Source organism: Diabrotica undecimpunctata, chromosome 2 (genome assembly GCF_040954645.1).
Source record: "Diabrotica undecimpunctata isolate CICGRU chromosome 2, icDiaUnde3, whole genome shotgun sequence".
Lineage (NCBI taxonomy): Eukaryota > Metazoa > Arthropoda > Insecta > Coleoptera > Chrysomelidae > Diabrotica > Diabrotica undecimpunctata.
Window position 1 is genome coordinate 14746610 of NC_092804.1, and position 27844 is coordinate 14774453.

Consider the following 27844-nt stretch of genomic DNA (forward strand, 5'->3'; position numbering starts at 1 on the left):
AAGAAAATTTTGTTTATAAATCTCAAACTTATATTTTCTCCTCTGTCAATTTTTAACCTTTATTTTAAACAAGAAAAAGTGTTAAATATAAATAAAATCAACTATATATATATATATATATATATATATATATATATATATATATATATATATATATATATATATATATATATATATATATATATATATATATATATATATATATATGTAATGTCATGTCTCGCAAAACAGTAAAACAAAAAAGGTATATCGATGGAAGACAACCGTATATACGTATTCCTGACTATTGGTCGTCTTCAGTACGGTGGAGCCAATTGAAAAAGGAGAATTTTAAATTGGAAAAGGATCACTATAGGAGCAATGCTATCAATTTGTGGCATTAGAGTTAAAATACCTTGATGGTTTCCAGTGCAACAACTAACAATATCCACGGAGAAAGCTGCAGCCACCTGAGGAAAGGAATGTAAAACGTTAACAGTTTAAAGCAAATAGAAAAGGTTATTGCGAGTGAATATCATAAGTAAAATGCAAAACAGGAAAACAAAAAAGGTATATCGATGGAAGGCAACCGTAGTACGGTGGAACCAATTGGAAAAGGAGCATGTTAACTTGGAAAAGGATCACTATAGGAGCAATGCAATCAATTTGTGGCATTAGAATTAGAAGAATTAATTAATGCTAATTTAAAATTAGAAGATTTTTTCACCAAGTAACAAAAATCAAATTTGTTTAATTTATTAATGTTTGTATTTGGAGAACGATTTTCGAAGTGGAAATTGAAACGCGAATAAACTTATTTTAACATTCAATTGTTGCTTATTCCCATTAAAATAGTAATGACTTTAAAATGCCACTTAAAACCAGATTAATACACTGCTACATAAGATATTCTCCACATTGCTGTATGGCATGGAGAGCTGGACTCTTACAGCAACACTAATGAAAAAACATGAGGCCTTTGAGATGACGATTTACCGACGAAGATTTTGGGTAAGTTGGGTTGATCAGATAACAAATGAAATAGTTTTACACTGAATGAAAAAGAGCACAGAAATAACAAAAACAATAAAAATTCGATAGTTCGAAAGAAACAATATTTCAGCCATGTAATGGGACATCGAGAGAGGTATAACCTTCTACACCTCATAATACAGGGCAAGATCGCCGGAAGAAGAGGCCCACGCCGAAGACGAACATCCTTACTTCGAAATCTCCGAGAGTGGTATCAAGAGACATCCACTAATCTATTTCGAGTTGCCGTAAACAAAGTTAAAATTGCCAATATGATCGCCAACAGTCGATAATCGAACAGAGTAATTAAAGAAGAAGAAGCTATTCGAAATTCTCATAAAGTCAAGGCTCGAAAAAGAAATAGAGGAAAAGGTAGGCCTGTTAGACCGCCAGTATGGGTTCAGAAAAGACAGATCTTACATAGATTCCATAAACAGGTTAGTAAGGAAGAAAGAAGCATGTAGGGGTAAGTGGATGGTAGCACTCTTCCTGGACATCAAGAATACATTCAATAACGCGAGCTGGGGGAAAATCATCAGACTATTAAAAGACATGGAAATATCTCCATACCTGCATAACTAAAGATGAAATAATGAAGATATTTGAGGGAGTGCCGGGCTCGGTTCTAGATCCGTTGCTCTGGAATTTGCTGTATAATGACATATTGGAGATAAACCTAGGAGATGGAATACAGGCAATTGCTTATGCAGACAACCTGGTCATACTAGTGGAGCACTTTAAGAATGAGCCCATAATGGATAGGACAAACACAGCTCTTGAACTAGTTAGGATATGGCTAGAAGAAGACTTCTTCTTCTTCCTTTGCCCTATCCGTTTCGGACGTTGGCTATTAACAAGGCTATTTTGACTTTGTTTACGGCACCTCTGAACAGTTCGGTCGTTGTTAGTCCGAACCATTGTCGCAGGTTATGCATCCATGAGTGCCGTCTTCTTCCCGGTGCCCTCCTACTGTCGATTTTTCCTTGGACTATTAACTGTAGCAGCCGGTACTTAGTATGACTCATGACATGTCCGAAGTACTCAAGCTTCCGTTTCTTTACGGTGAAGATTATTTCTTTGCTTTTGCCTATTCTCTGCATTACTTCCACGTTAGTGATGTGGTCTGTCCAGGATATCCGAAGAATACGGCGATATATCCACAGCTCAAAGGATTCTAGTTTCTTCAGGGTGGCTTCCGTTGTGGTCCATGCCTCTGCTCCATAGAACAAGACCGGGAAGACATAACACTTGACCAGTCTTAATTTTAGTTCCATTGAGATTTTGCTTGTGAACCACTTTTTCATATTGTTGAACGCGTTTCGCGCTTTTTCAATTCGTGATCTTATTTCTGTTGACTGGTCCCATTTTGTGTTGACTGTGGTTCCAAGGTATGTGTATGTCTCCACTTGTTCTATTTTTCGGTTGTTTAATGTCAATTGCATCGGAGGTTGTTGTGTTCTGCTGATGAGCATGCATTTAGTTTTGGTTGTATTGAGTTCTAGAAGAAGACAGAGGCCATAATTTTCCAGGGTCCACGAGCGAGAGAGCATATCTCGTTCAATTTGGCAGGAGAAAATATCCTACCTGCCAAGAAATTCAAACATCTGGGCGTAATACTGGATATCAAACAGAGCTTCGGTGAACACATAATATATGCTGCAAAAAAAGCTGCTCAAAGAACAGTGGCGCTAACAAAGATCATGCCAAACATAGGAGGTCCGGGGACAGGCGGAAAGAGAATTCTCATAGAAGTGTTTCACTCCACCGTACTATACGCAGCACCAGTATGACAGCAGATAATGCATAAACAAAAATACAGACGAATTCTGGAGAAAGCTCAGAGGAAGGCCCTACTGAGGGACGTCTGCGCATATAAGACGACTTCGACGGTTGCCTCACAAGTGATAGCAGGAATGCCACCAATTCACCTTCTAGAGAGAGTAAAAGCAACCAGGTATGGCATGAGTAAAAACGACAAAGCAGACGAGAGAGGTGTGACTAGCGCAAAATAGCAAGAAGAGTGGGAAAACAAACACAGGGCTGAATAGACAAAAACACTCATACTGGACGTGAGAGATTGGGTAGGACATGCACATAGGGAGACTAACTACTTCTTCACACATTTCCTTACGGAGCACAGCTCTTTCAGAGCCTACTTGGTAAGAATACGGAAGCAAGAAGACGATAACTGTGTTGACTGTGGGATAAACGACACTGCGGAACACTGTGTGTTCGATAGCAAACGGTTCACGAACGAGAGGGCGGAGTTATACGAAAGGTTTTAGAGAAGTTGGGAAGAATAATATAATGAAATTGGCGGGAAGAGGTGAAAATAAATACAAAGGAAACCTGGGAGCAATAACTAGAATAATTAAAAGGAAAAAATCCTAGAAAGGGAACGACAGCAGGCATAACCGCTAAAGAAGAAAAAACAGAAAAAAACAAAGCCACGCATGCGTGTTAAAACGGTCTAAACAAAAACTAGCCGCGCGTGTGTAGCTGAGGGTGGTTTTAGTTATTAGACAGGGAATCATGGATGCACCTGAGGGCGAGACTTTTATTCTGAATCCAACTCACGTCTTTAGAAGATTTTACACCTTCAACGAAAAAAAAAAAACGTGGTGACTAACTTACTACCGAGCCGTATATTTGTGATTCCATGGCCTATCTCAAGTATGACGGGTCTATGTAAAAACGCATGAGGCAAACAAAACAATATACATTTAAATAAGTTTATTAATCTTTCAGACCCAAACAGTAAAATCGCTAGAAATGTATTACAAAAGAAATAATAATACGTTGACTATAATTATTGTCAATATATCAAATAGACAAAATTACATACTGAATAGATCTATATATAATTTTCCCGCTTTTTTAGGGTTATCAACCGAACTCTTCTATTGTTGCTAATTTGTCTCTGTTAAAAGAATGGTTTTCTTTGCAAGTGGAACAAATTGCTGCGATGCGTTATAATCTCCATTACTAGCGATATAATTAAATAATTATTGTAGTGCTCGAGTTCCGATACGGATGAGGTATCATAAATAGAAATTTTTAAAAAAATGTTGCTAGTAATAAATAGGGCAAGTGTATTGTAAAATTTAGTATAAATAGTAAGTATATAGAAAACTAAAAGGCTTTTTATGGCTTTCTTTACGTTATTAGTATGGCTTTGTGTAACATTTTGCAATTTATTTCGCCAGATCTGTCTCCCCTGAATTTCTTTTTGTGGGGACACCTAAAAGTAAAATCTGCAGAACACTACCTGCACCTTTAGAAGGTTTAAGTCAACGAATTGTCGAATTGTGAACGAATGCCGAGGAATTACTCTGCAAACGCTAAAAATATTAATTTTAAATTGCATTTTTTGAAGAATTGCGAGGGCTTTAAAACAATATCTTATTTGATCCCTACGATTGCTATTAAAAAATGTTGGAGTCATTGTTACCCGAGCTTAGGTGTCAAAGTTATATAATCGAAAATATCGGAAAGATGTGTCCTCCTTTAATCAAAAATCGACTTGTCGCTGTTTACGAAAGTCGACTTGTCGCCGAAAGTTTACGGAAATGGAAGATTATAAAAAAAGTTTAAAATTATATATTACAAGATTTTGAGTAATATCACTATCATTAAAATCGATAAAATGAACCTATATACAATTATGTGTAATGTTTCTTTAAGGTGTTATAAAATTAAAATTAAAATATTAAATAAAAATTATAATAAAAATCTTGCAATTTTGGTAGTATATTTTCCCACAGTTCCATATCTTTATCAATCTTTTCGAATAAAATACCTTTTGGGGTCCATACCGCAAACTTCTCTGTTCTCTGTTCGATATAAGTAAATAACCTTGGACTTAATAGTAATAGGAATCAGTTCTTTTTAAATGCAATTGACTGTCCATTATTTGGTAAAATTTAATTTTTTTTTCAATAGCTTCTTTAGGCGTAAGTTCTCTTGCTTTATATATGGACATTAGTGTTAAATTTTGTGATTTAATTTAAACACAACAGTGCATTTTAAAGTCTAAAATTAGCGTTGATGTTTAAGATTTTTTAAATATAAATTATTATTGAAATAAGGAATTTATTCTATTTGTCTGGTCTACACTGTATATTTTTTATATTACTCCAACACTACAAACTACCTGCTAAGTATTTAATATAGTTAAATCTGTTACCTGTAGATATGCAACCAATATTACTGTTACGTACTTTCTCTAGTTTATCTGGTAATATTACGCGCTAGGTAGCACCATTGGTAGCACGTTATATATTTTATTTTTAGGATTATATAAGTTGTTATTTTGTTTATACATAATTTAGTATGCTAATACGATACAGAATCTATTACTCTTATTACTAACTTATCGGATAGTATTATTATGATACATTCTTATTTGTTAAGTATTGTAATGTTGACAATTATTTATTTATTAGAAGTTTCTTCTTATTTAAGAGTTTTTTGAAATCACTAAATATATTAATCATTTTGCCTCATTAAATGAGCTTACTTTACAATTAATCGCAATCCCTTAATGTTAATTAAATAAAAAAAGAAAAATCATTATCGTTGGTAGGTAATTCGAAATGAAACGGGTACACATTCTTTAAAAATGCAGAAGTATTCTGTTAAAGATGTCTTTTCGTCTCTACCAGTTTCTTCCGGTTAAAGTCTTATATATTTTTTGTTTTGTCTTTCTATATCGCGATACTGATCCTGAACACTAGTTTCCATGTCATCTCATGGTTGGCTTCCTAACGTTTTTTGTTTTTACCTCTTCATATTTAAATTTTTGACTTTCTTTAATATCTTCTTATTTTCTATGCTATTGGCAACTAATCTTTCTTTAACAGTTCTTAGTAGTTTTGTTTTATCTGTTTGGGTTAGTTTTTATTTTTGTGATGCTTCAGCTCTAGTTTAACTTTTTGTACTTCTGTATTACATCTTTAAAATATTCTAGTATTCTACACTCAAATCTAAAAAATCTTTTGTGTGTACCCTACATCTTTATCTACTACAACAATATAGGCCTCTAAGAAACCTTTTAGGAGAGATATTTGTTACCTGGTCAAGTTCTAAAAAGATATTTTAAATGAACTTCGTTGTCGAATTGCCAAACAATCGCTATACAGTTGCAGATAATATGTTCTACCGTTTTCGTTAATTTTTGCAAATTCTGAATGTTGCTCGGTCCACTTTGCACATCGAGTGGGCAGTGCCTAAAGAGAGCACCTGCGATTACTTTGAGTTCAGTCTTATGAAGCTCTGTAAGTATTTTTACTCAATAAGCAGAAGATTGTAATAATCGTTTTGCTTACTTTTGGCCTAAAATGTTTTCTTTGGATTTTTTATACACTAGAATTTCGCTAAAAGACGTATTAGCTCCTTTACCTCTATCACAAGTTTACTTTATTCTCCAGATAATTAAAAACAATAACCAGTTCTATCATCTGTTCTTTAGTCCTAATAGAAAAAGTTAAGTTTTATAACATGGATTATGGTCAACTTGAGATAGAAATACTATAAAGCATAGGACTTTTTATATTTCATTCTTTAGCTATTTTTTCAGTTCGTGTTAGAGGAAATATTGCTTAGTTTGTACAAGAAGTTGCGCTAACTTCTTAGCTGTTAAATGGTGATTAGCTGGTTCTAAAAGTTAATCTCAGATTTTAAATTGCACATCTAAGTTAAAATTTTTTATGTAGGTCGTTTTTTACAAAAAAAAGTGGACGTGCTGTTTAAAAATTATATTATTATTTTTAAGAATGAAAAGACACTTTAATTTTCTTAGATTTTCACTGATTAAATAAGTACCTACCTACTCATTTTTGCCTACTTTATTGAATTATAATACCTTTTGGTAAATTCACTAAATTATTTACAAAAATAGTAGCGGTTTAAATTTAAATATCTCTTAACGATTTTCTTACGTTCATTAATTTTTATAGTTACTTCATAACCGGCTTTTAAAACAGTTTAAATCAACAGTCTGTTAAGAGTCACCCTGTAGATATTGTGAATTTAATGTTGTCTATATTTCAGGCGAAATGATCACCAGTGTAATAAAAGTTGCCTACCTATAGTAGCTACTCCTCTCTTTAATTTCAACTTTCTTGTGTTACAGATACGGTAGATTGAACGTTCTACGCTGGCTTCTTTGGGAAGCGGAATCCCGCGAAGACATGCCGGCCTTGGAGAAAGTCGCGGCCAACAATACGACACTGGCACTGCATTATGCAGCGGCTAGAGGATGTTTGGACTGCGTTCGCTTGTTAGTGGATTCATCACCGGAATTAAGGTAAATTTGTATGAATGAAACGAAAAACACGGATACTATGGAATCAATTAATGTTGACCTCTTTTTAAATAGCATTCATTAATTATAAATTTCCGAATATAATTTTATAAGCTGAATTTAAAAAATCGGATCGAAATAAATTTAAAAAATTCAATGCTTTGTTTTCTCTGGTCTGCTCGTTCGTTTGGGAATTACCTAGTGTTGCCAAAGCTGCAACAAATACAGGAAACGGCTGAGTAGAGAACGATTCTATTGCTTCCTTGTTGACGGATTGGTATTATGCCCGGATTACACGAGGATAGTTTTTCAAGCAAGGGTAGCAAGCTAGATATCCCGGTATCCTAGCCTGAGTTACTATCCTGGCTTGGAGCATACTAGAACGGTTTACATGTAGCTAGGAAATTTTTAGCAAGCAGCTACTACTACTGCAAGATCAATAGAGCAATAAATCCACTGAAAATGGTAAAAAAAAACAATGTTCGACGATGGAATAATGGCGTTCCACAAACATTCTTCCTCGCGATACATGTGTGCAAACTTTAAATTAATCTCGGCACTTAATTTTGGCATATTAGCTTTCGAAGCACGTGTCTTTGAAAAAATAAAACAGGTCGACACTACGCACTCGCCGTTCGAAAACAATAGCTTTGCTGACCAATAGAGGGGGATACAAGTAGCTTAACAAAATACAACTCCATGCTATTAAACTATCCTCAGCTAAAGACACTGGCTTACTGCCTTCTTCACTAGCTTACTAGCCTGCACGCGATGCTAGTTCTGTATACATGAAGCTAGTAATATTAGCTTGCTAGTTTAAAAGCGTCAGCTTGCTATCCTAACTTGAAAAACTAGCCCCGAGTAATCCGGACATTAGGACGGGCGTATGAGTGGTTTCTCATTCCTGTTCACGGCCACATGGTTGGTTAATTTTACTCACGCACGTGAGTTCCTATATTAAGCTCAGCTAACGAACACGTGATTTTGGCATTACATTTCACAAATTTCAACTCTCCTTTCATTGGTAAAATTACCTGAGTAGGTTGCTTGCGTTGCTGTTTGCTGACAAACTTTTCGAATGACTTAAACCGATAATTTGGAAATTACTAATGATCGTTTCATTGTTATGATTTTTTGACGACTTTAAAAGCTTTTGTATAGTAAGTTCTTTTGAATACAAGCTATCGGCGCCAGTACAGATTATTAAATGGCACAAAAGAATTTTATAAATTTAAACCTTAAAACTACAGTGTGATGATATGATACAAAATTGAATAAAAATATTAAATGTTGTTGTTACGCAACAGTCACTGTTTATCTATTAAGTTGAAAACGTTTTATTAAACAGTAATTTAGCTTTTCAAACGTGGATTTCGACTAACTGAATAATTAAGATATTGTGTTATCTACAGCAGATGATGTTCGAAGTATTACATTGCTACAAGACGGAAGAAGTCAAGTTTATGTACCCGAAAATTTAGGTATTCCGAGAACTACAGTACTGAGAGCTTTTCATCGCTTTATAGAGACTGGTACATACTAACGTCGACCTGGTTCCGGTCGTAGAAGAGTTACCTTCCAAAGAGATGATCGTTTTATTGTGATGGAACTTTTAAGAAATCGCCCTTCCACCGCAATTGCTGCAAGAAACCGTCTGCAGGAAGGTCGAAATGTGAATGTAAGTGAGAGAACGGTTAGAAGACGCCTCAATGAAAGAAGACTAATGGCAAGAAAGCCGGCTATTGTTCCCGAATTACAACCTAGACACTGTAGGAATCAATTAATTTTTGCTCAAAAATATCAACACTGGGATATACAGGATTGGAGCCAAACTCTCCTTACCGATAATTCGCGGTTCTGCTGAAGTCTGGCGATGGCCGAGAGAGGGTTTGAAGACAGAGAAATGAAAGATATGCACAATCTTGTATGTCCCAGAGAAGATAGTTTGGCGGTAGTCGTGACATGACTTGTACTCGAATCTCATTTGAAGCTCGAAATGAATGAATGACAAGATATATAAAGAATGTTTTGGCAGAAGCAGTTGTTCCAATTGGTCCATTTATTAGGGACAATTTCGTCTTTATGCATGATAATGCACGGCCGCATACTGCAAGAATGGTGACAAATTACTTGGGGAAAGTAGGAATTAATACTCTAGAATGGCCAGCCTGCAGTCATGATCTAAATATCATCGAACATCTTTGGGATGAACTTCATCACAGGGTTGGAAGTCAACCAGGCCAGTCAGAAAGGTATTCCTCAAGTTTTTATTCAAAATTTCTTTCTTTTCCTTCTAATAAAATAAATTATACCAAGGAATTAAGCAGTAATGGTCCTTTTTTATGTTAAAAATGAAAGATGTTGAGTATACAATAAGAAACAGTGCATAAAACTTTCAATGAATTTTTATTTTCGGAAATTTATAGGGTGGCCACTATTGTTGTGTGTAAGTGTATATTAAATTCGTCAAATATCATTATTGAAGTTAATTTAGATGTAGAATTTGTAAAATAATAGATAATAATACATTGGAAGACGAGTATGGTCTTAACAATAACATCACAAAAACAAAATTAATGATAGTAGACAACCAGCAGTATGCAAACACAGTTGAAAATAAACAACCAATATTTAGAGTAGATTGAGAAATTTAAATATTTTGGAGCTACCTTAAACAGTAAGTGGGACTAGGACGAAGAAAATATGAGTAGCAATAGCTAGAAATACTTTTACCAAATTCAATAACTACCTTGGTCAGCGCGAAACTCTTTGGATCTCCGTATTCACGGCCTAAAATGGCCAATATATACGGTAGTGAGACCTGGTCACTTAGAAGTAAGATCGCTAAACCGTAATGGAGCTTTCGAAATGTAGTATCTCAGAAGGTTGCTTAAAATTGGGTTGACCATAGTACAAATGAAGAGGTCTGAAGAAGAACAATACTTTGTCATCGTGTGCCTTAGTCTGTGGGCTAGTCTGGTCACTTAGAAGTAAGATCGCTAAACGGCAATGGAGCTCTCGAAATGTAGTATCTCAGAAGGTTGCTTAAAATTGGGTGTACAAATGAAGAGGTCTGAAGAAGAACTAATACTTTGTCATCGTGTGCCTTAGTCTGTGGACTAGTGCATAATCCCATGCTCATCGAACCACCCGAAATCCTTCCCATTGATCAATTGAACTGGAAATCCCTTAATTCACTACACACGCATGTATAAAAATGGGCGACTTTCAGGTCAGGCAAGTCATAACATTTACAGGCTCTCCTAGAGTCGTTTAGAGCGCTCCTGCTGGGGCTCTACTCCTCTCTACTTCCTTCGAAACACAGCGTATTTCAACAACTTATTGGTGTTTATATTTTAGATGACGGATGTCGGTAGGTCATCTCACTCCCCAGAAGGAAATAGGTAGTCTTTATCAATGCTAGCTACACCAATCTTCATCAACAGTCCGTAGCCAAAATGGATTTAACACAGGCTACTTCACCTGCAATGGTCGAAGAGCGTACGAGGCTCCGACCCCTTTCTCCGACGAGACGATAACCTAAAGAGAGCTTCTAAATATGTATCGTTTAACAGCGAAATAGTTAACAGTCTCATGTCAAGGCCATATTATAAGAGGCGACAAATATAATTTTTTTTTTTAAATAGAAGGTTGGGGAGAACCATATTTCAGAGACATAAAAAACTGGTGAGACATTCCTGATATTAGTACAATAATATGAAAAACAGAAGGCGGATCCTTATGCTCAATAGAAACACCATGAACGCCTTTTTTCCTGGTAAAACATTCCTTGCCAAAGTTCTTCTAAAACTTAATATATTTTTTACATCAAGTTTACCAAAGTCTGGCACCCAAATTGATTAATTTCTGGCCAAATTTTATGAAACCCTCTTCTAAAAAGTTACGCTATAAAATACAATTTATATTTATGATTTTTATATAAGTGTATATTTCAAAACTGTAAAGAAATAAAGTTGTAATCGTTAAGACATGTTACAAACAAACGACAATAAAGTTTATTAAATTAATTAGTTCCACATCTTTCGTATCAAATTCTCATCACAATAAAATGATCAATAATAACTATTTAAGGTAAATATTTCATATTTTTAGTATAACCAATAAATGAGTCGTGTAGTGTAATATGGTACACAATAGGGGAAAAGTTAAAATGATGAAATTTGAAAGTTTATAAAATTGGAAATTGTCACGAAACTTAAGGATAATATATTTTATTAACATATTTCATAGTGTTAATATTTTCACACACACACACACACATACATATATATATATATATATATATATATATATATATATATATATATGTATATATATATATATATATATATATATATATATATATATATATATATATATACAAACAACACAGTTTATTAGGGTTGCAGTCAGAAAATTGGCCGGGATGTAAATGAAACACTCTTATGACTTTTTGTCTAGCTTTTGGAATGGTTTTATTCCTTTTTCAAGACACTGTAATAAGAAAAAGTGTAAATATTTATAAAATATCACAAATCTTCAGTGCAACTTACTAGTCGTTGAGATTATTTATAAAAGCATAGACACTCAACATTAATAACACACACATAAAATATAAAATAGTGGACAAAATACATTTTAAAATTCTTTAAAATTTAGGTAAAAATAGTAAAAATTTTGTTGTCATCTTTTACTGGTGTGTTTTAACTCTGGCACATAGAGAACAAAAAGAAAAAATCCTATGATTAAAAAGTAATTAGGTGTACTTAATATCATATGATATTAAGTACCAGATGTACTTAATATCAATTTGGTCTTTTTTCTATTTCTATGGCTTCTCAGATAATTCTTGGTTTATAGAAGCGAAATGGAATGTTCATAAATCCTATTTTGAATTCTACGATTTGTTTGGCTTCTATAGGATCGGGTACAGTCTGCACAAGGAATTTCATAAACTCCGTGCTGTTCATTTGGAATATTGTCTTTGATTTATCGAACAAGAGATGAGATATTTACCCCGCATTGGGGGTAAATATTGTTTTTATTCCTCTTGGTTTAAGAATTTTGTCGATTTTGTCAGTGACACCTTTGATGTAAGGAAGAAAAGCTTTCGTATGATAAGGGTCTGAGTCTTTGGATTGAGATTGAATGGGAGATTGATGTCTGTGGATGCTCCTATTGATGTAATTGTCGCGGTACCCGTTTTGGATGAGGGCTTGTTTTAAACAAGAGAGACTCTTTCTCAAAACATACTAAAAATTAAAACAAAAAACTACATTAGACAATGAAGTAGTTGTCTCCTCAACGGGCTTACTCTTGTGAGCATTGTACTATAAAATTAATAGAATTACTTAATATTTGACAATATATTATTTGATTTTGTTTTTCTTTCAGTCAAAACTTATTACTATGGTTTCCATGTCATTTCTATTTTTTATGTTCATTTTAGGTTAGCTTGACAGAGGAAGTGTCTATGTTTATGCAAACCTTTATTGCGAAATTTTGACATAATGTAAAAATGTTTCGTTTGCGCTTGTTAAACAAACAACAGAGATTATGTTACTAATTAATTAAGAAGGGAAAAACCAAACACAAATAAAAAATAAATTTTATCTTATTTGAACTTGAAAAAATCCCTTTAATCTGTGTAATTTTTAAAAAGCTTTTATATAGTTGTTGTTCTTTTCTTTAAAAGAAAATTACTGTATATAGCACTAAGATTTTCAATGTCTTCTCTTTTTTTTAATGTGTTTTGTGTAGTTTTAATTAAACACATTTCTAGAAACAGTCTTTTGATGTAATTTCTTTCCCTTCTCAATAATTCTGCTTGATCATAGTTAGGCGTGTAGCCCATCGTAATAGAATGTTCACTTAATACACAGGCTTGTACTTTATTCAGATTAATGTCACTCTTGTGCGATGTTAATCTTCCGGACAAATTTCTGGACGTTTCTCCAATATATATTCTATTGCAATTATTACAGGGTAGAGAGTACACTACATTTGAGCTTTCTTTAATATTTAAGGGTGCTTTAATTTAATATTTAAGGGTGTATTTAAGATGTGGCTATATCGGACTGTGCAATTAAGATCCCGTGGACTGACCGAGTCACAAATGAGAAGGTCCTCAGAAGAATGAATAAGAACCAAGAGGTAATGACCACCATTAAATCTCGAAAGTTACAATTCTTCGGACATTAAATGCATCTAGCTAAATGCAATGAAATGAATCCAGCTATGCTCTCCTTCAAGTCATCCTGCAAGGAGAAATAGTTGGAAAACTAGGTCCAGGAAGAAGAAGAACATCTTGGTTAAAGAACCTCAGAATTTGGTTTAATACAACATCTGTGAAGCTTTTCCGCGCTGCTGCAGATAAGATAAAGATTGCCATGATGATCGCCAACATTTGTAACGGATAGGCACATCAAGAAGAAGAAGAACAAACCAAGAAATTTTCATTTTTCTACTTTTTGGTTTTATTCTCAGATGACGCCTTAGCGTCCTTTTTGTTTTTACGTTCAAGGCTTCTGCACTATACGTGAGTGAAAATACGCATAATCAAATAAGCAGAAACACTATACGTGAAATCAAATCTTAACTGTCTTTCTTTATCTTAATTTACTCTTTATTAGTATAAAAACCCAGTTTACGCAAGGTTATTGCTTAGACGAATCGATATGTCGTGGAATGCAGTTTTAGATTCCCCATGTCAGTTCTTTCATCGTCTGTTTTGCCTTGTAAATTATAAGGCACAGATTTAAGCAAAAAATCTGAATTTCGGTTTCGACAACCAAGAAATCTTCGGATTTTCTACTTTTTGGTTTAACAACTACCTTTAAAAGACTAAAAAAAATAATTTGGTATTGGGAAACTGTAAAATGATTTAAGAAACTAATTACAAGTTACTTATATCATATTTTTTATAAATAAAACAAATTTTACCTCTAGTTACAAATTTTATATTAGCTGAACTACCTTATACATTCGGTATTATGTATATACAGGAAGTAGTAGAAAGTTTAAAAAAATATTCATCTGCAATTTCCAGAACGTTTATTTTTATTAATGGCATGTTATGGCATTATTAGCGAGCGTAATTTATAAATGCCCGTTATTTTCACTTATAACATTAAGAAGAACAGATAAAATCAACTTGCGTAAGTACGTTCCTTAATTGTTTTAAATATATACGAAGTATTCTTTGTTCCTGTAATTTAGTGGATCAATATCAACAATATATGGGCTAATTTCTACATTTAAAAAAGAAGTGACAACATAATATATTTTAAAAATACATTAAACGACTTAGTTAAAGCGACGAGGTACTTCAAAAAATTATTATCTTTAATATTGTATAATTTGTATTAAGAACAAGATATTACGATAGAGCCACAGTTACTTGTTCTAACGAAAGTTCGTTCTTGGAGAAAAAACATTTGTTAACACCTGTTTTATTAAAAAATGATTATCCTTTATCGTTTATAAATAGTGAATTTTCAACAATCGACCGAATAGAACAGAACAACTGTGACGAGGTACTTCAAAAAATTATTATCTTTAATATTGTATAATTTGTATTAAGAACAAGATATTACGATAGAGCCAAAGTTACTTGTTCTAACGAAAGTTCGTTCTTGGAGAAAAAACATTTGTTAACACCTGTTTTATTAAAAAATGATTATCCTTTATCGTTTATAAATAGTGAATTTTCAACAATCGACCGAATAGAACAGAACAACTGTGACGAGGTACTTCAAAAAATTATTATCTTTAATATTGTATAATTTGTATTAAGAACAAGATATTACGATAGAGCCAAAGTTACTTGTTCTAACGAAAGTTCGTTCTTGGAGAAAAAACATTTGTTAACACCTGTTTTATTAAAAAATGATTATCCTTTATCGTTTATAAATAGTGAATTTTCAACAATCGACCGAATAGAACAGAACAACTGTGACGAGGTACTTCAAAAAATTATTATCTTTAATATTGTATAATTTGTATTAAGAACAAGATATTACGATAGAGCCAAAGTTACTTGTTCTAACGAAAGTTCGTTCTTGGAGAAAAAACATTTGTTAACATATGTTTTATTAAAAAATGATTATCCTTTATCGTTTATAAATAGTGAATTTTCAACAATCGACCGAATAGAACAGAACAACTTAGAACGAGATCCTTATCAGAAAAACTTAAAAGAATAGGAAATCAATTCAACGTTCAAAACAACAAACACATTGAGATCTATTTTGTCTAAAACGAAACCTAACAATGCTCAAGAAAGGACAAAGAATTGCATTTATAAAATACCTTGTGAATGCGATCAGTTTTATTGAGGTGAAACATCAAGGCCATTAAATGTTAGAATAAGTGAACATCAATCTTATATTAAAAATAGAGAATTTGATAGATCTCAAATATGTAAACACGCATGGGATAATGAACATAGGGTTCAATGCAATGATTCAAATATAGTCCTAAAAAACGGATGGTAAAAAGAGAAAAATCAAAGAAGCGGCTCTAATTATACTAATTGTGTCGCAAATTCCTCGGTAGAATATAGTAGGATCTGGTTACCCATATTAAAAGAGGAAGTTATTAAAAGGAAAATACCAGTATTAGTAAGTCAGTAACATATAGAGGATCATTTGTTTTTTAAATAACAAACATATAAAATCAGAAATTGGTGTTTATTGGAAGTAAACTAAATGCACGATCAAATACTTACCATGTCGGGATAGTATTATGAGGTTTTTTTCCTGGTTTTTCCCTTATAATTTACTATGGAATCATTAACAGGAGATTTTTATTATCATCATGGCATGTATTTGTCATTTTAAAGACGAATCACATGCTATGATTTTTTCTGACGGATATTCTCAAGTTAAAGTTGATTTCATGTAATCGAATGAACTACCTTACAAGTAAAGTCGTCCCAGGAACGCAACTCAACAATATTGGCAATATCATTTTAAAGTCGTCTACTTTAAAATGTATAATGTTTGTCTGAATTGTCAATATAAATAAGTCAGATAAAATTAAATTATTAGAAGAACAGATTTTCACCAAGTAACAAAAAACAAAATTTGTTTAATTTACTAATGTTTGTATTTTGAAAACGATTTCCGAAGTGGTAATTGAAACGTCAATAAACTTACTTTAACCTTTAATTGTGGCTTATTCCCATTTAAATAGTAATTACTTTGTATATTTTATATCATTTAACAAAATAACTTACACTTTTGAAACTGTTCACTACGCTTTTGAAATATATATGTAAAAGGGCAAAACTGACCGACAAGGGCATAAACATAAACGGAGAAAAGCTTAGCCATCTAAGGTTTGCAGATGATATTGTACTAACAGCTGATAGGATAGATGAGGCCAAAGAACTTTTAAATCAGCTCTACCTTTCCTCGCTAGAACGGGGATTGAAAATAAATATATCTAAAACCCAGATGATGACAAATCTTGTAGTCAGCGAAGATTTATGCGTAGGAACAAGATCCATAGACCAGGTAATGGCCTATTAATACCTTAGGAGAGATTCGCATAGGAAAAGATAACCAAACCGTTGAGCTTCTCCGCCGTATAACACTGACTTGGGCAGCCTTCGGCAAGCTGAACCATATTTTCAAATCGTCTGATATACCAATATGCCTTAAAAGAAAAACGTTTAATCAGTGTGTTTTGCCAGTGTTAACTTACGGTGCGGAAACGTTGACCATGACAAGAAGAACAGTTCAAAAGATCCGTGTGTGACAAAGGGCGATGGAGCGTGCTATGTTGGGCGTTTCACTACGAGACAAGATCCCAAATTGCCATCTACGACAAAGAACAGGAGTGGCTGATGCAGTAGAGAGAGTAGCAACACTGAGATGGAACTGGGCAGGTCACGTGGCTCGAATGACAGATAATAGATGGACAAAGTGGATACTGGAATGGAGACCAAGAGATGATGCCTACCGAAGCAGAGGTCGTCCACCAACACGTTGGACTGACGATCTAAAACGTTGTCATAGGAATTTGATGCAAGAGGCACAAGATCGAAATAGATGGAAAATTATGAGGGAGATCTATGTCCAGCAGTAGATAAGCGAAGATTGAATGATTACAATAAGGTTAGAATGTCATATTTTACAATTTGTAATTAGGGTTAACAAAACATTAATAGTTATAGTTTGTTTAAAACATTAATATCTTTCAGGTAGTTAAACATATTTGTAAATATTGTTAGGTAGTAAGTATTTTTGTCTTTCACTGATATATTTAGGACACTCTATTAAGATATGTTCTACATTAATGTCGCAGTTACATAAGTCACAAATAGGGCGATTTTATTTGGAGATTAGGTAGCTGTGAGTTAGTCTGCTATGACCTATACGTAAACGGGTTAGCTTAACAAACAGCTGGCGATTTAAATTTATCTCGCACCAACATTCAGTTAAGGGCTTTACGATGTGTAGAGTCGATTGTGAAAGATTCCATTCGTTTTTCCATTGTGTATTGCTTCCCTGGCATGAAAATCTGCTTGTTCGCTTCCTTGAAGTCCAATGTGTGATGGAACCCATATAAAGCGTACTTGCTGCCTCGAGTTGTTTAGCAAATGTAATTGTTCTTTTAGTAAAATACCTATGGGATTACTATAACTGTTCTATCGTATGTAATGCACTGAGAGAGTCGGTAATTATGATAGAATTTGGAATGTTTTGAACGTATATAAATGAGTGCTTGCAGAATTGAGTATGGTCCTCCAGAGTAAATATTGCAACTTAAAGATAATTTAAACTGTAATACAATGTTCGGAGTTATGACTGCTGATCCCACACCGTTTTGGAAGAATCTGTATAGGTATGACAATGATCTGAGAAAAAAAGCAAGTATGTTGTAAAATTATTGAATAATTGCTGCATGGAGAGTCTCAAGCTTATTGTATTTAGAAAGAGTTAGATCACATATTGCAGGAGGAAAGGTCCAGGGGGGAGATGTTATTGTATTTGTCTGATCAAAAAATTTTGGAAATTAAATATTATGAAGAGAAAGATATCTTCTGATTTTCTCGTAAAAGGGAGGGTTCATCCTTTTTTTATTTATACGTTTCTTTGAAACGTTCAGCGATAGTATGATGGAAAGTGGGATGCGATTTTATCGCACATGTGGATGATGCGTATATTAGTAATAATTATAATAATAAATAAATTAGAACAATTTAGTTGTACTGAACTTATTTATTATTTTAAATTTGAAGCCCATTTTCTTTATCCAATTTTTTCTCCAGCAGTTCATATGTCGACCGGTTGTTTCCAATTTCTTTCGTTTTATTTTTATTATAGGTTGCATTGCTTGTGTAGCAATCGTATGTGGTGGTTTTTAAGAGTTTTATAAGTGAAGTTTCTATAGGTCTTGAAAATTTGTTGTCACATCGCTTCTTGCGATGATAGGGTTCATTTTAACTTATTTTATATACAGTTGAAAGCGGAATTCTATCAATCTTTTTAGACAGAGTCAGTAGCCAAACATTCTTTGGTTAAACATTTAGTATAGAATAGAATAGAATTTATTTAGTCAATATACATGACATTCCTTTGACATAGACAAGTCAAAAGAATAATGTAAATTTTTACATACAAACATATAAAATTTTTGCGAATTTAAACATTACAAATAGTTATTTAATATTAACAATTTAAGAAACGACAAACACACTAAATAAAAATATAAAAACATGAAATATCGTCATAATAGGAAAATATCCTTACCGAACTAGTACTATTGTGTAAAAGCTATACTTAGGTACTCCGTTTTTGAATAGAAACATTGTTGCAAAAAGTGTGATTGATTTTAAGCTTAAGCTTAAACGATATCTAGCAAAAAGTTATACAAGAATTACCTCGAACAGTTATTCCGTACTGTAGATGGTTATGAAATAGTGCAAAGTAGCACATTCTAAGGGTACTTTTAGGAATCATATAAACTAAGTTGTGTATTAAAAATATACTTGTAGCAAGTCTAGAACTTAAGTAATCTGTATGAGCACTCCAATCCAAATTATCATCTAGAAAGATTCCTAATAGTTTAACACTATTTCTTGAGATATACTTCCAATCGGAACTAAAAATCAAATTCTGATTTTTCTCTTCATTTAGCTTTAGCGCATTATGTAAAAACCAGTTTTTGGCTTTCTGGGTATCACTATCTGTTTTAATTTTTAAATTATGCTGATTAATATCAGTATTAATGAGAGTTGTATCATCTGCGAAGTAAACACATTTTATAGAAAAAGTATAGTGAAATAAATCGTTCAGATAAATAAGAAACAAAGTGGGTCCTAATATCGAACCTTGAGGAACCCCATATTCAACAGTGTTAAACTCAAATTAGCTGTTATTAAGAAAAGCTGCCTGTTTTCTATTTGGTTAAGTATGATCTAAATAGATTAAAGGTCGCGGCATATTATCATGCACCTATAGTTTCCGGCACGTAGCGTTTCCAGTCCAGCAATCGGACTGCGCGTTCACAATTTCATACATAGAACGTTTCAGCAAAGAATATAGACGCTATAATTAGTATAAAAGTATAAGCGTCTATATTCTTTGGTTTCAGTTTGGTTCGGTGAAGATATGATCTCGCTTTTCTCGACAAAAATTATGTGCAATTGCTCTTCTACTCAACGATGAAAAAAGAAAAACTGTAGTAAAAAGAAGGTTTGAAGTACATCCAATGCTAAGAGAAAGGAAGAAGGAAGGTGAATACTGGACTTTATACAAAGAATTAATTGATGACGATGAAAAATATTATGGATATTTTAGAATGAATAGGATTTAGTTTGAATATGTTTTAAATTTAATTACACCTTCAGTTAAAAAACAAAATACTGCATTTAACGAAGCCATACATATCAAACCAAAAAGTATTTTTAAAAAGTAGAGGTATCACTTCCGTACAAAAGTCCTAATTGTTTATCACTTCCGTGATTAATTGTCACAAAGCAATAAAAACACATGCATAAATGACAAAATAGCCTCGAAAATTATTTTTTAAAATACTCTTTATCAAAATCAAACAAATACCTAAATAAACAACGAGGGAAAAACGACGGACATCTAATTCACATTATCCGTACCAACCGGTTACGACTCGTTACGTAGCCGGCGGCATCAGTAAAATATTGTTTTCGAATATACTGAACGGAAACGTTAGGTGTTTGATACGATACGTGTCGGACAGTATGAGTTGTTCATATTTAAAACCATTTAAATTATATTTTTCGGAATCTAAACGCTACGTGCTGGAAACGCAACGTGCATGATAATATGACACGACCTTAAGAGTGTTTTCCCTAATACCGTATTTATGCATTTTTTCCAACAGTAATTTATGCGAAACACAGTCAAAAGCTTTGGATAAGTCACACAATGTCAAAAACACAAAATAATCTTCCTCCAAGCGATCAGCTATTTCTCTTACAATTTTTTGTATAGCTAGTACAGTGCTACACTTTTTTCTAAATCCATATTAATTACAGTGAAGTATTTTGTGTTTTTCTAGATATTCTATCAAACGAACATTTGGAATATTCTCAAAAATTTTGCCGAAAATGGGAATAATTGAGATGGGATGATAATTATAAAGTATAATTAATTTGTCAATAATTATATCGATTGTTTCCACAATTATTTTTTTATCGAAGAAATAAAAATTCGTGCAGTATGAATTTTTCAATGTATGCAAAACATTCCTGATATCAGTAACAGGTAATAAAAATAAAGAGTCGCAAGGAGAGTGTACACCTTTCAAAAAATCTATGGCTACATATTCATTTGTGGAATTAAAATAACTTCTAATATGTTTAGCTACTAAAGTAAAGTAGTTATTGAAATCGTTTGATGTAATTGTGCTTGAACAGACTTTTTTATTTTGAAATTTATTTCTGTGATAATTTTTCGACTGTTCTAACAACCATTCAAATTTCGTCATTTTGTGTCATGTGGAACAATTTCACCCAATCATGTCAACATTAGACTGATAATTGCATTTAGTGCAATTTTCAATCCCTATGACAACACGATCGAGTTTGACAACTTCATCCAAATAAATTTCAAAGTGTCATTAAAATGCTAAAAATTACTGGTCATGGCAATCAGAATTCTATAAAACCATACTTGAATCTCGATCAAGAACACCACAACAAGATTATAAATATTATGCGTGGTAATAGATCTTCTATAGTAGAGAACAGCAACGAATCTAATGTTAACTTAAATTTTAATAATTGTACTTTCACTAACTGTACTTTTAATAAATAAATGTTTCGTTATGTTGAGTTCTCAAGCTCGTTGCTTGGTAACAGCTACCAAGGAACGAGCTTTCGATTGTCATGAAATTATCTCGTCTGTTAACAATGTCCTAGGGATATTACTACTGATAATTTATAACTTCTCAACTGTCACCAGATATATTTTCTGAATTGGAAAAGAAATTCTCATCCGTCTGTTCAGCGATATAATGAAAGCAACTAGTTTAAATCGGTTAAAACTCCTTAAAGCTCTATGGAATTATAACCGGAAATCAGCTGAAGGAAAAAGTTCTTAGAATATCCATCCAATTGCACTACAGCTCAAATCACACTTATACAAAAGTAAAGAAAAAAATATTCTAACCTCTAATTATTCTACATTATAGAGAAGTTGCATTGTTTAAATTTGGGTATTGCACATTAAGAAGAAATTTTACATCGATGTCATACATTAGACCCAAACGTTTTGATTTAATTCATTTATATTGATTAATGGCGTATGTAAAACATTCACCGGACCTAGCACACCAATCAAATCAATTCCCAAGGACTCAATTAAATTATTACTGGTTATTCGTGCGTAAATAGTTTCTAATAATCATCAAATTTATACTAAACAGTGCAACAATTCAATGAATAACGATTTTAAAGAAACTTACTAAATATTTAAACACCCTCTTATTATATTTTGATGAGCATGAGTGGTCCGAAAGTGAGAATTTCTCCTAATTAGCAACCATGTAGATAGAGTTCTAGACAGTTCCTTCCTTTCTATGTTTCCTAACTGGCTTGATACACTTACTTAATTTGTTTTTATTTCGACGGATATAACAATTATTATTATACGTAACAATCAGAGTATGCAAGAAAGGTTGACGTTTTTAAAGGATCTTATCTTCACGAGCGTAACCAATCGGCCAATGTAAAATATTTTAACTAAATATTAATATTGATTAAGTACAATATTCGCCAAAATAAACGCTATTGAAATATATTAAAATGTATTAAAATGCGTTAAAAATGATTATGAAGCTACACGCGTATTATGGGTTTGTCATATTTGTTTATTTATAAGTAATTCGAATATTATTATTACTCTAATAATAGAATCACCAAACAATGATGGAAACAGCCAAGGAGAAAGTTTTTGTAGTCGAGGTCTTACGGTCGTCAACGAACAGTAATAATCAACAATAATCAAAGACATGTTCTTGACACGTTCTCCTAACCAAATCTTGGAGTCTCCAGAATAAACCTACGACAAATTGCATAAAAGTTGAAGATCACTGAACCCCCACACGTCTTTTAACATACACAGTGAACCTAATTACTAGGGTGTACGGCAGGGGTTCCCAAACTTTTTTGTATCACGCCCCCTTTTGTTGAAATGAAAGTTTTTCGCGCCACCACCCCTTAACAATAAATTGTATGGGCCTAGGAACAAAACAAAAACAAATAAGTATTACATAGAAAACAAAACATTTATTTATACTGCCATAAGATACGATAATATCAGTTTTTATAACTTTACTTTACTTAATCAGTAGAACCCATTTGTACCTTTCGGTGTTGGGCCGTTTACAATACAATTCATTAAATTACTTACTTAAATTAAATATTTGACAGTCTTCTGAGGTGTTCTAGCTCTTAACGAACTTTCTCCATTCCTTCCTATTGGATGCCATCTGTGTTGCTTCTTGCCAAGTCTTACCCTTACTCTGCAGTATCTGCGAGATGTCACTGTTCCATTCTTTAATGGGTCTTCCTCTTCTGTTCTTCCCTATTGGTTTGGCGTCCCACACTCTTTTTACTTGTCTATTATTGTCCATCCGGGTTAGATGTCCGAACCATGCCAATTTTTTCTCTTTGATTGACTCGAGTATCGGTTTGATTTTGAGTCTTTCTCTTATTTCTTCATTTCTGATTCTATCAGTTCTTTTTACTCCTATCGTTCTTTCTCTTATTTCTTCATTTCTGATTCTATCAGTTCTTTTTACTCCTATCGTTCTTCTGAGGTATTTCATCTCTGCTGCCTGAATTCTGCTCTGATGTCTTTTGTTTAATATCCAATTTTCTGCTCCATATGTCACTGTAAGTCTATATATTGTTTTATATATTGTCATCTTGGTCTTTGTTGATATTTCTTTGTTATTAAGGAATCCTCTATTTAGTGCTTGGACTATTTTTCCTGTGTTTTCCATTCTGTTGTTCAGATCATCCTCGATGTCTCCTTTGTTGTTGATTACTGTTCCTAAGTATTTGTATGAATTTGTCTGTATTATTTTTTGTTGGTCTATCATTACTTCTATTTGATCTTCCGTCCCTTGTTTCCTTGATATTTTCATTATTTGAGTCTTCTCTTTGTTTACGTTTAAGTTGTATTTGCTTGCTTCTAGGTTCCATTTCTCTAAGTTGTATTTTAGTTTTTCTGCAGTTTCCGCAATTAATACTATGTCGTCTGCAAATATACACATCTCAGCATTTATCATTTGCATTTTGTTCCAACCGATGCAGTATTTCTTGAATGTTTTCTTACATTCTTTCACTATCTCATCTATTACATTTATGAATAGTACTGGGCTGAGACTTCCCCCTTGTCTAACTCCTTGGGTTGTTTCAAATGGTTCTGACTGTATATTTAACATTCTTACTGTATTTGTTGTTTTCATGTATATACTCTTTGTTGCTTCTATCAGTTCTTCACTTACTTGTTTCTTGTTTCTTCTTTAGGCTTTCCCATATATCTTTTCTTTTGACTGAGTCGAATGCTTTTTCCATGTCTATAAAGCTCGTATGTATTTCTTTATTTTTCTTTAAGGCTTTTTCTATTACTTGTTGCATGGTGAATATATGGTCTTGTGTGTTGTGTCCTTTCCTGAATCCACTTTGTACATCCTCTAATTTATGTTCTATTTCTTTTCTAATTTTCCTTTCTATTATGGTTTCGTATACTTTTGCTGCTACACATAGTAGTGATATACCTCTATAGTTCCTACAGTCTTTTGTGTTTCCTTTCTTGTATATAGGTATAATTACTGCATTTGTCCATTCTCTGGGTATTACTTTTCTCTTCCATATTAGGTTATATATGTATAACAATTTTTCTTTTGCTTTTACTCCTATATATTTCATCATTTTTGGTGCTACTTCATCGCATCCTGGTGCTTTTCCAATCTTTATCTTTCTTATTGCTTCTTCCCTGGATTTACCGTGTTTCTCATGGATACTCTCCTGTTGTGGCTTTCCTTCTCCATTGTATTCGCTTGAAAGTTTTTATAAAAGTACAAAAATTATTAATAAAAGAAATATAGATTAGGTTGGTTAGTGAGACGGATGTGCTTGCATTTTCTTTACTAGTATGCCTATTCGTTGCTGAGTTTTAGTAAGTGCACTGTAAGTCACTAGCAGCATCAAGTTTATTCTAATACTTTGATTTAATTGCCACAAGTGTTGAAAATGCTTTTTTGCACAAATAGATGCTTGAAAATGGCATTGTATGTCTTCGGTCATATCATCAAGGCGACGTTTCACAGTATTGTCAGAAAGAGGTATTTGAGATAACTTTTGCTTACTCTGCGTTCCAAGAATAATACCAGCTGCCTTTAACAAACACGGTTTAACAATCTTCAATAATATGGCCCTTCTTTTCATTAGCAATCAGAAGTTATAGCTCATATAAAGCTTCAAGCTCTTTTTCAGATGACTGAGCCGTAGAACCAGTACTATCCAACTTCATGCGTTTTAAATTTTCAAATTTTGTAGGAAAAAATTCCTTTGGTTTGTCCTTAAAAGAGTTATGTTTGGATGGCAAATGTCTTTCAAGACGATTAGGTCTTATTGGATCATTGCTTAATACTTCATAGCAAATTACACACTGAGGATGTTCGACATTATCTTTACGCATACAAATAAACCCATATTTGATATAATCATTATTATACTTGCGTTTTTTTGCTGAGCCCATCTTGACTACAATAACTTCTCTCATTCAAATCAACGAAATCGATTAAAATCAACTACGACAATTAAAATTTCACAACACGTGCTTTTATATTGCAAAAATACGTGCAGGCTAGGCCGAGGTTTCTCAAACACTGAGGCACAATTGATTAGCTGCGGTTAGCTGGCCTGCGTCTGGTGGAGCGAGGCATTGCTTGGAAACGCTCAGTTGTCAAATGCGCGGTATTGCCATATTAAACGGCTCACATTTCATTCTTTTAAGCATTCGATTTTAAATTTATGTGTAAAGTCAAATATTACAGTGGCTTGTTTTAATTGTCTAAACATCATGGTTAATTTAGAATTCTAGAAAGACTACCTAAATTTAATTTAATTTTCAACTAGTGTAGCGCTCCCCCGGACATGTCATCACGTCCCCAGGGTGGGCGCGCCCCCCCTGTTCGGAAACCCCTGATGTAGGGGCTTAGAATACTAATACGCTTTGCTTACACCCTTGCTCAGTCATTAGGAAAGAGCTGTTTTTAGAGATTTAAATAACAAAAAAACAGAAATGGGATGCCCATAATACAAAAAAAAGACAAGATTGATAAAAATGTGAAACAAATTTCCCTATATAAAAAAGGTATATTTAAGCAGAATGGGTTAAACAGAAGTAGGGACCAATATCCGACAATGGACAAGGCTAAATTTTGAACAGCTAATAAGAACAGCTGAAGATAGAGAAGATTTTAAAATTGTAGTAGCCAGCCTCCATTGAGGAGAGGGCACTTTAAGAAGAAGAAGAAGGGACCAAGAAGATAGCTTGAATTTATTATTTAAGAAGCAAAACCACAGAAAACTATCAAAAATACATACAGCAAAGAACCAAAGTCAAATAATTTGGAAACCGAATAGTAAAAGACTACCACATTAACCAAAAGTTATTCTTCAAAATCCTAAAGAATCTAAGAAACGAAAAGTCCCCACCAACACCAAAGCAGATAAGAGACAACGAAGGACACCTACTGCATGACAATGATCACATCTTAGATACATGGAAATAATATTTCGAGGATCTACTGAACACCCAAAACGATGTAGACAGCAACCAAGAAGAACCAGAAGAGGTAGAGTAAGTAGATCAAAATCCGAAGTAACTATAGCAGTAACAAAAGATATTATATAAAAACTTAAGAAAGCTAAGGCGTCTGGATTTGATAAATTCACAGCGAAAATGCTACAAAACATGGGCGACAAGAGCATTGTCGCCCTATTGTCATGTCGCCCTATTGATATAACCATTGAAGGTACCCATTTTGGGTTCAGTCTAGGTACCTGAAAAGTTCTCTTTGAATTCAATGCACTAATCCAGAGATGCTTGAATGTTAATCTAAATATTTACGTCTGTTTCATAGATTACAAGGTTTTCGATAAAACCATCCAAAAACAGCTAATTTATGTCCTTAAAACAAAGCAAATAAACTACAATTGCCTTCAAATTATAACGAATCTATATTATAAGCAGCAAGCACTCATACGCATTAATAAACACACTTTAGAAATGTTCTAAATTAAAAGAGAGGTACGACAGGAATGTATATTGTCGCCACTACTGTTCAAATCATACTCTGAAAAAATTATGAAAAGAGCTCTCGAGGAAGAGATAGCTGGAATACATCCGTTCAACCTCCACGAACCCCAGAAGCTAATGAACAAGATAGTTGAGTGTGGAGAATAATATGGACCATCAATAAACATGAAGAAAACTAAATTAATAAAATTATCAAAACCCAAAATAATGATAAAAGTCTGATAATTACCAGTAATAGTTTAATACAAGTAGAAAACTACAAGTTATTATCGACCAGATTATTGGAAACCCATAGATATCGGACTCACTTCACTTTCTGACTCGGAATCAGGACAGAGCCGGTCGCTACTCGGAACTCTAGCTTTTGTGGTACGCTAATAATTTGGAGTGTACTCTCGGGAAGATAATCAGGTGGTTTCCACTTGCCTGCCGGTTGAATCATTATGTGATATCCATCCGTCAGTATCTGTTATCAAGACAACAGCAGAATTCGTTCTGCTGTAGCCTTGATTCAGTAATGACCCAGCTGCTGCCCTATACCATGTCCACAGTTGATTTTCAGGTGCTTATTTGGTTATAACTTATTCACAATTATTGTCCTACATATCTGTATGAGTATTCCCTATCAGCCATTGGGTCTCACCGTGTCGGAGTTGAGGATATCCCCGCTAGTCTTCTTCGGGGTTTAGAAAGCCCTACTCAA

General features: G+C 33.3%; 1 protein-coding gene across 3 annotated transcripts in view; it reads left to right on the forward strand.

The window, feature by feature from the left end:
• f (espin protein forked) overlaps positions 1-27844 on the forward strand; it is a 334034-nt gene that overhangs the window by 104815 nt on the left and 201375 nt on the right. For all 3 annotated transcript variants that reach the window (XM_072522331.1, XM_072522330.1, XM_072522329.1), the window contains exon 2: positions 7145-7318. In XM_072522331.1, the coding sequence (XP_072378432.1) occupies positions 7203-7318 (116 nt within the window). In that variant the 5' untranslated portion in view covers positions 7145-7202. The remainder of the gene's footprint in view (positions 1-7144; positions 7319-27844) is intronic.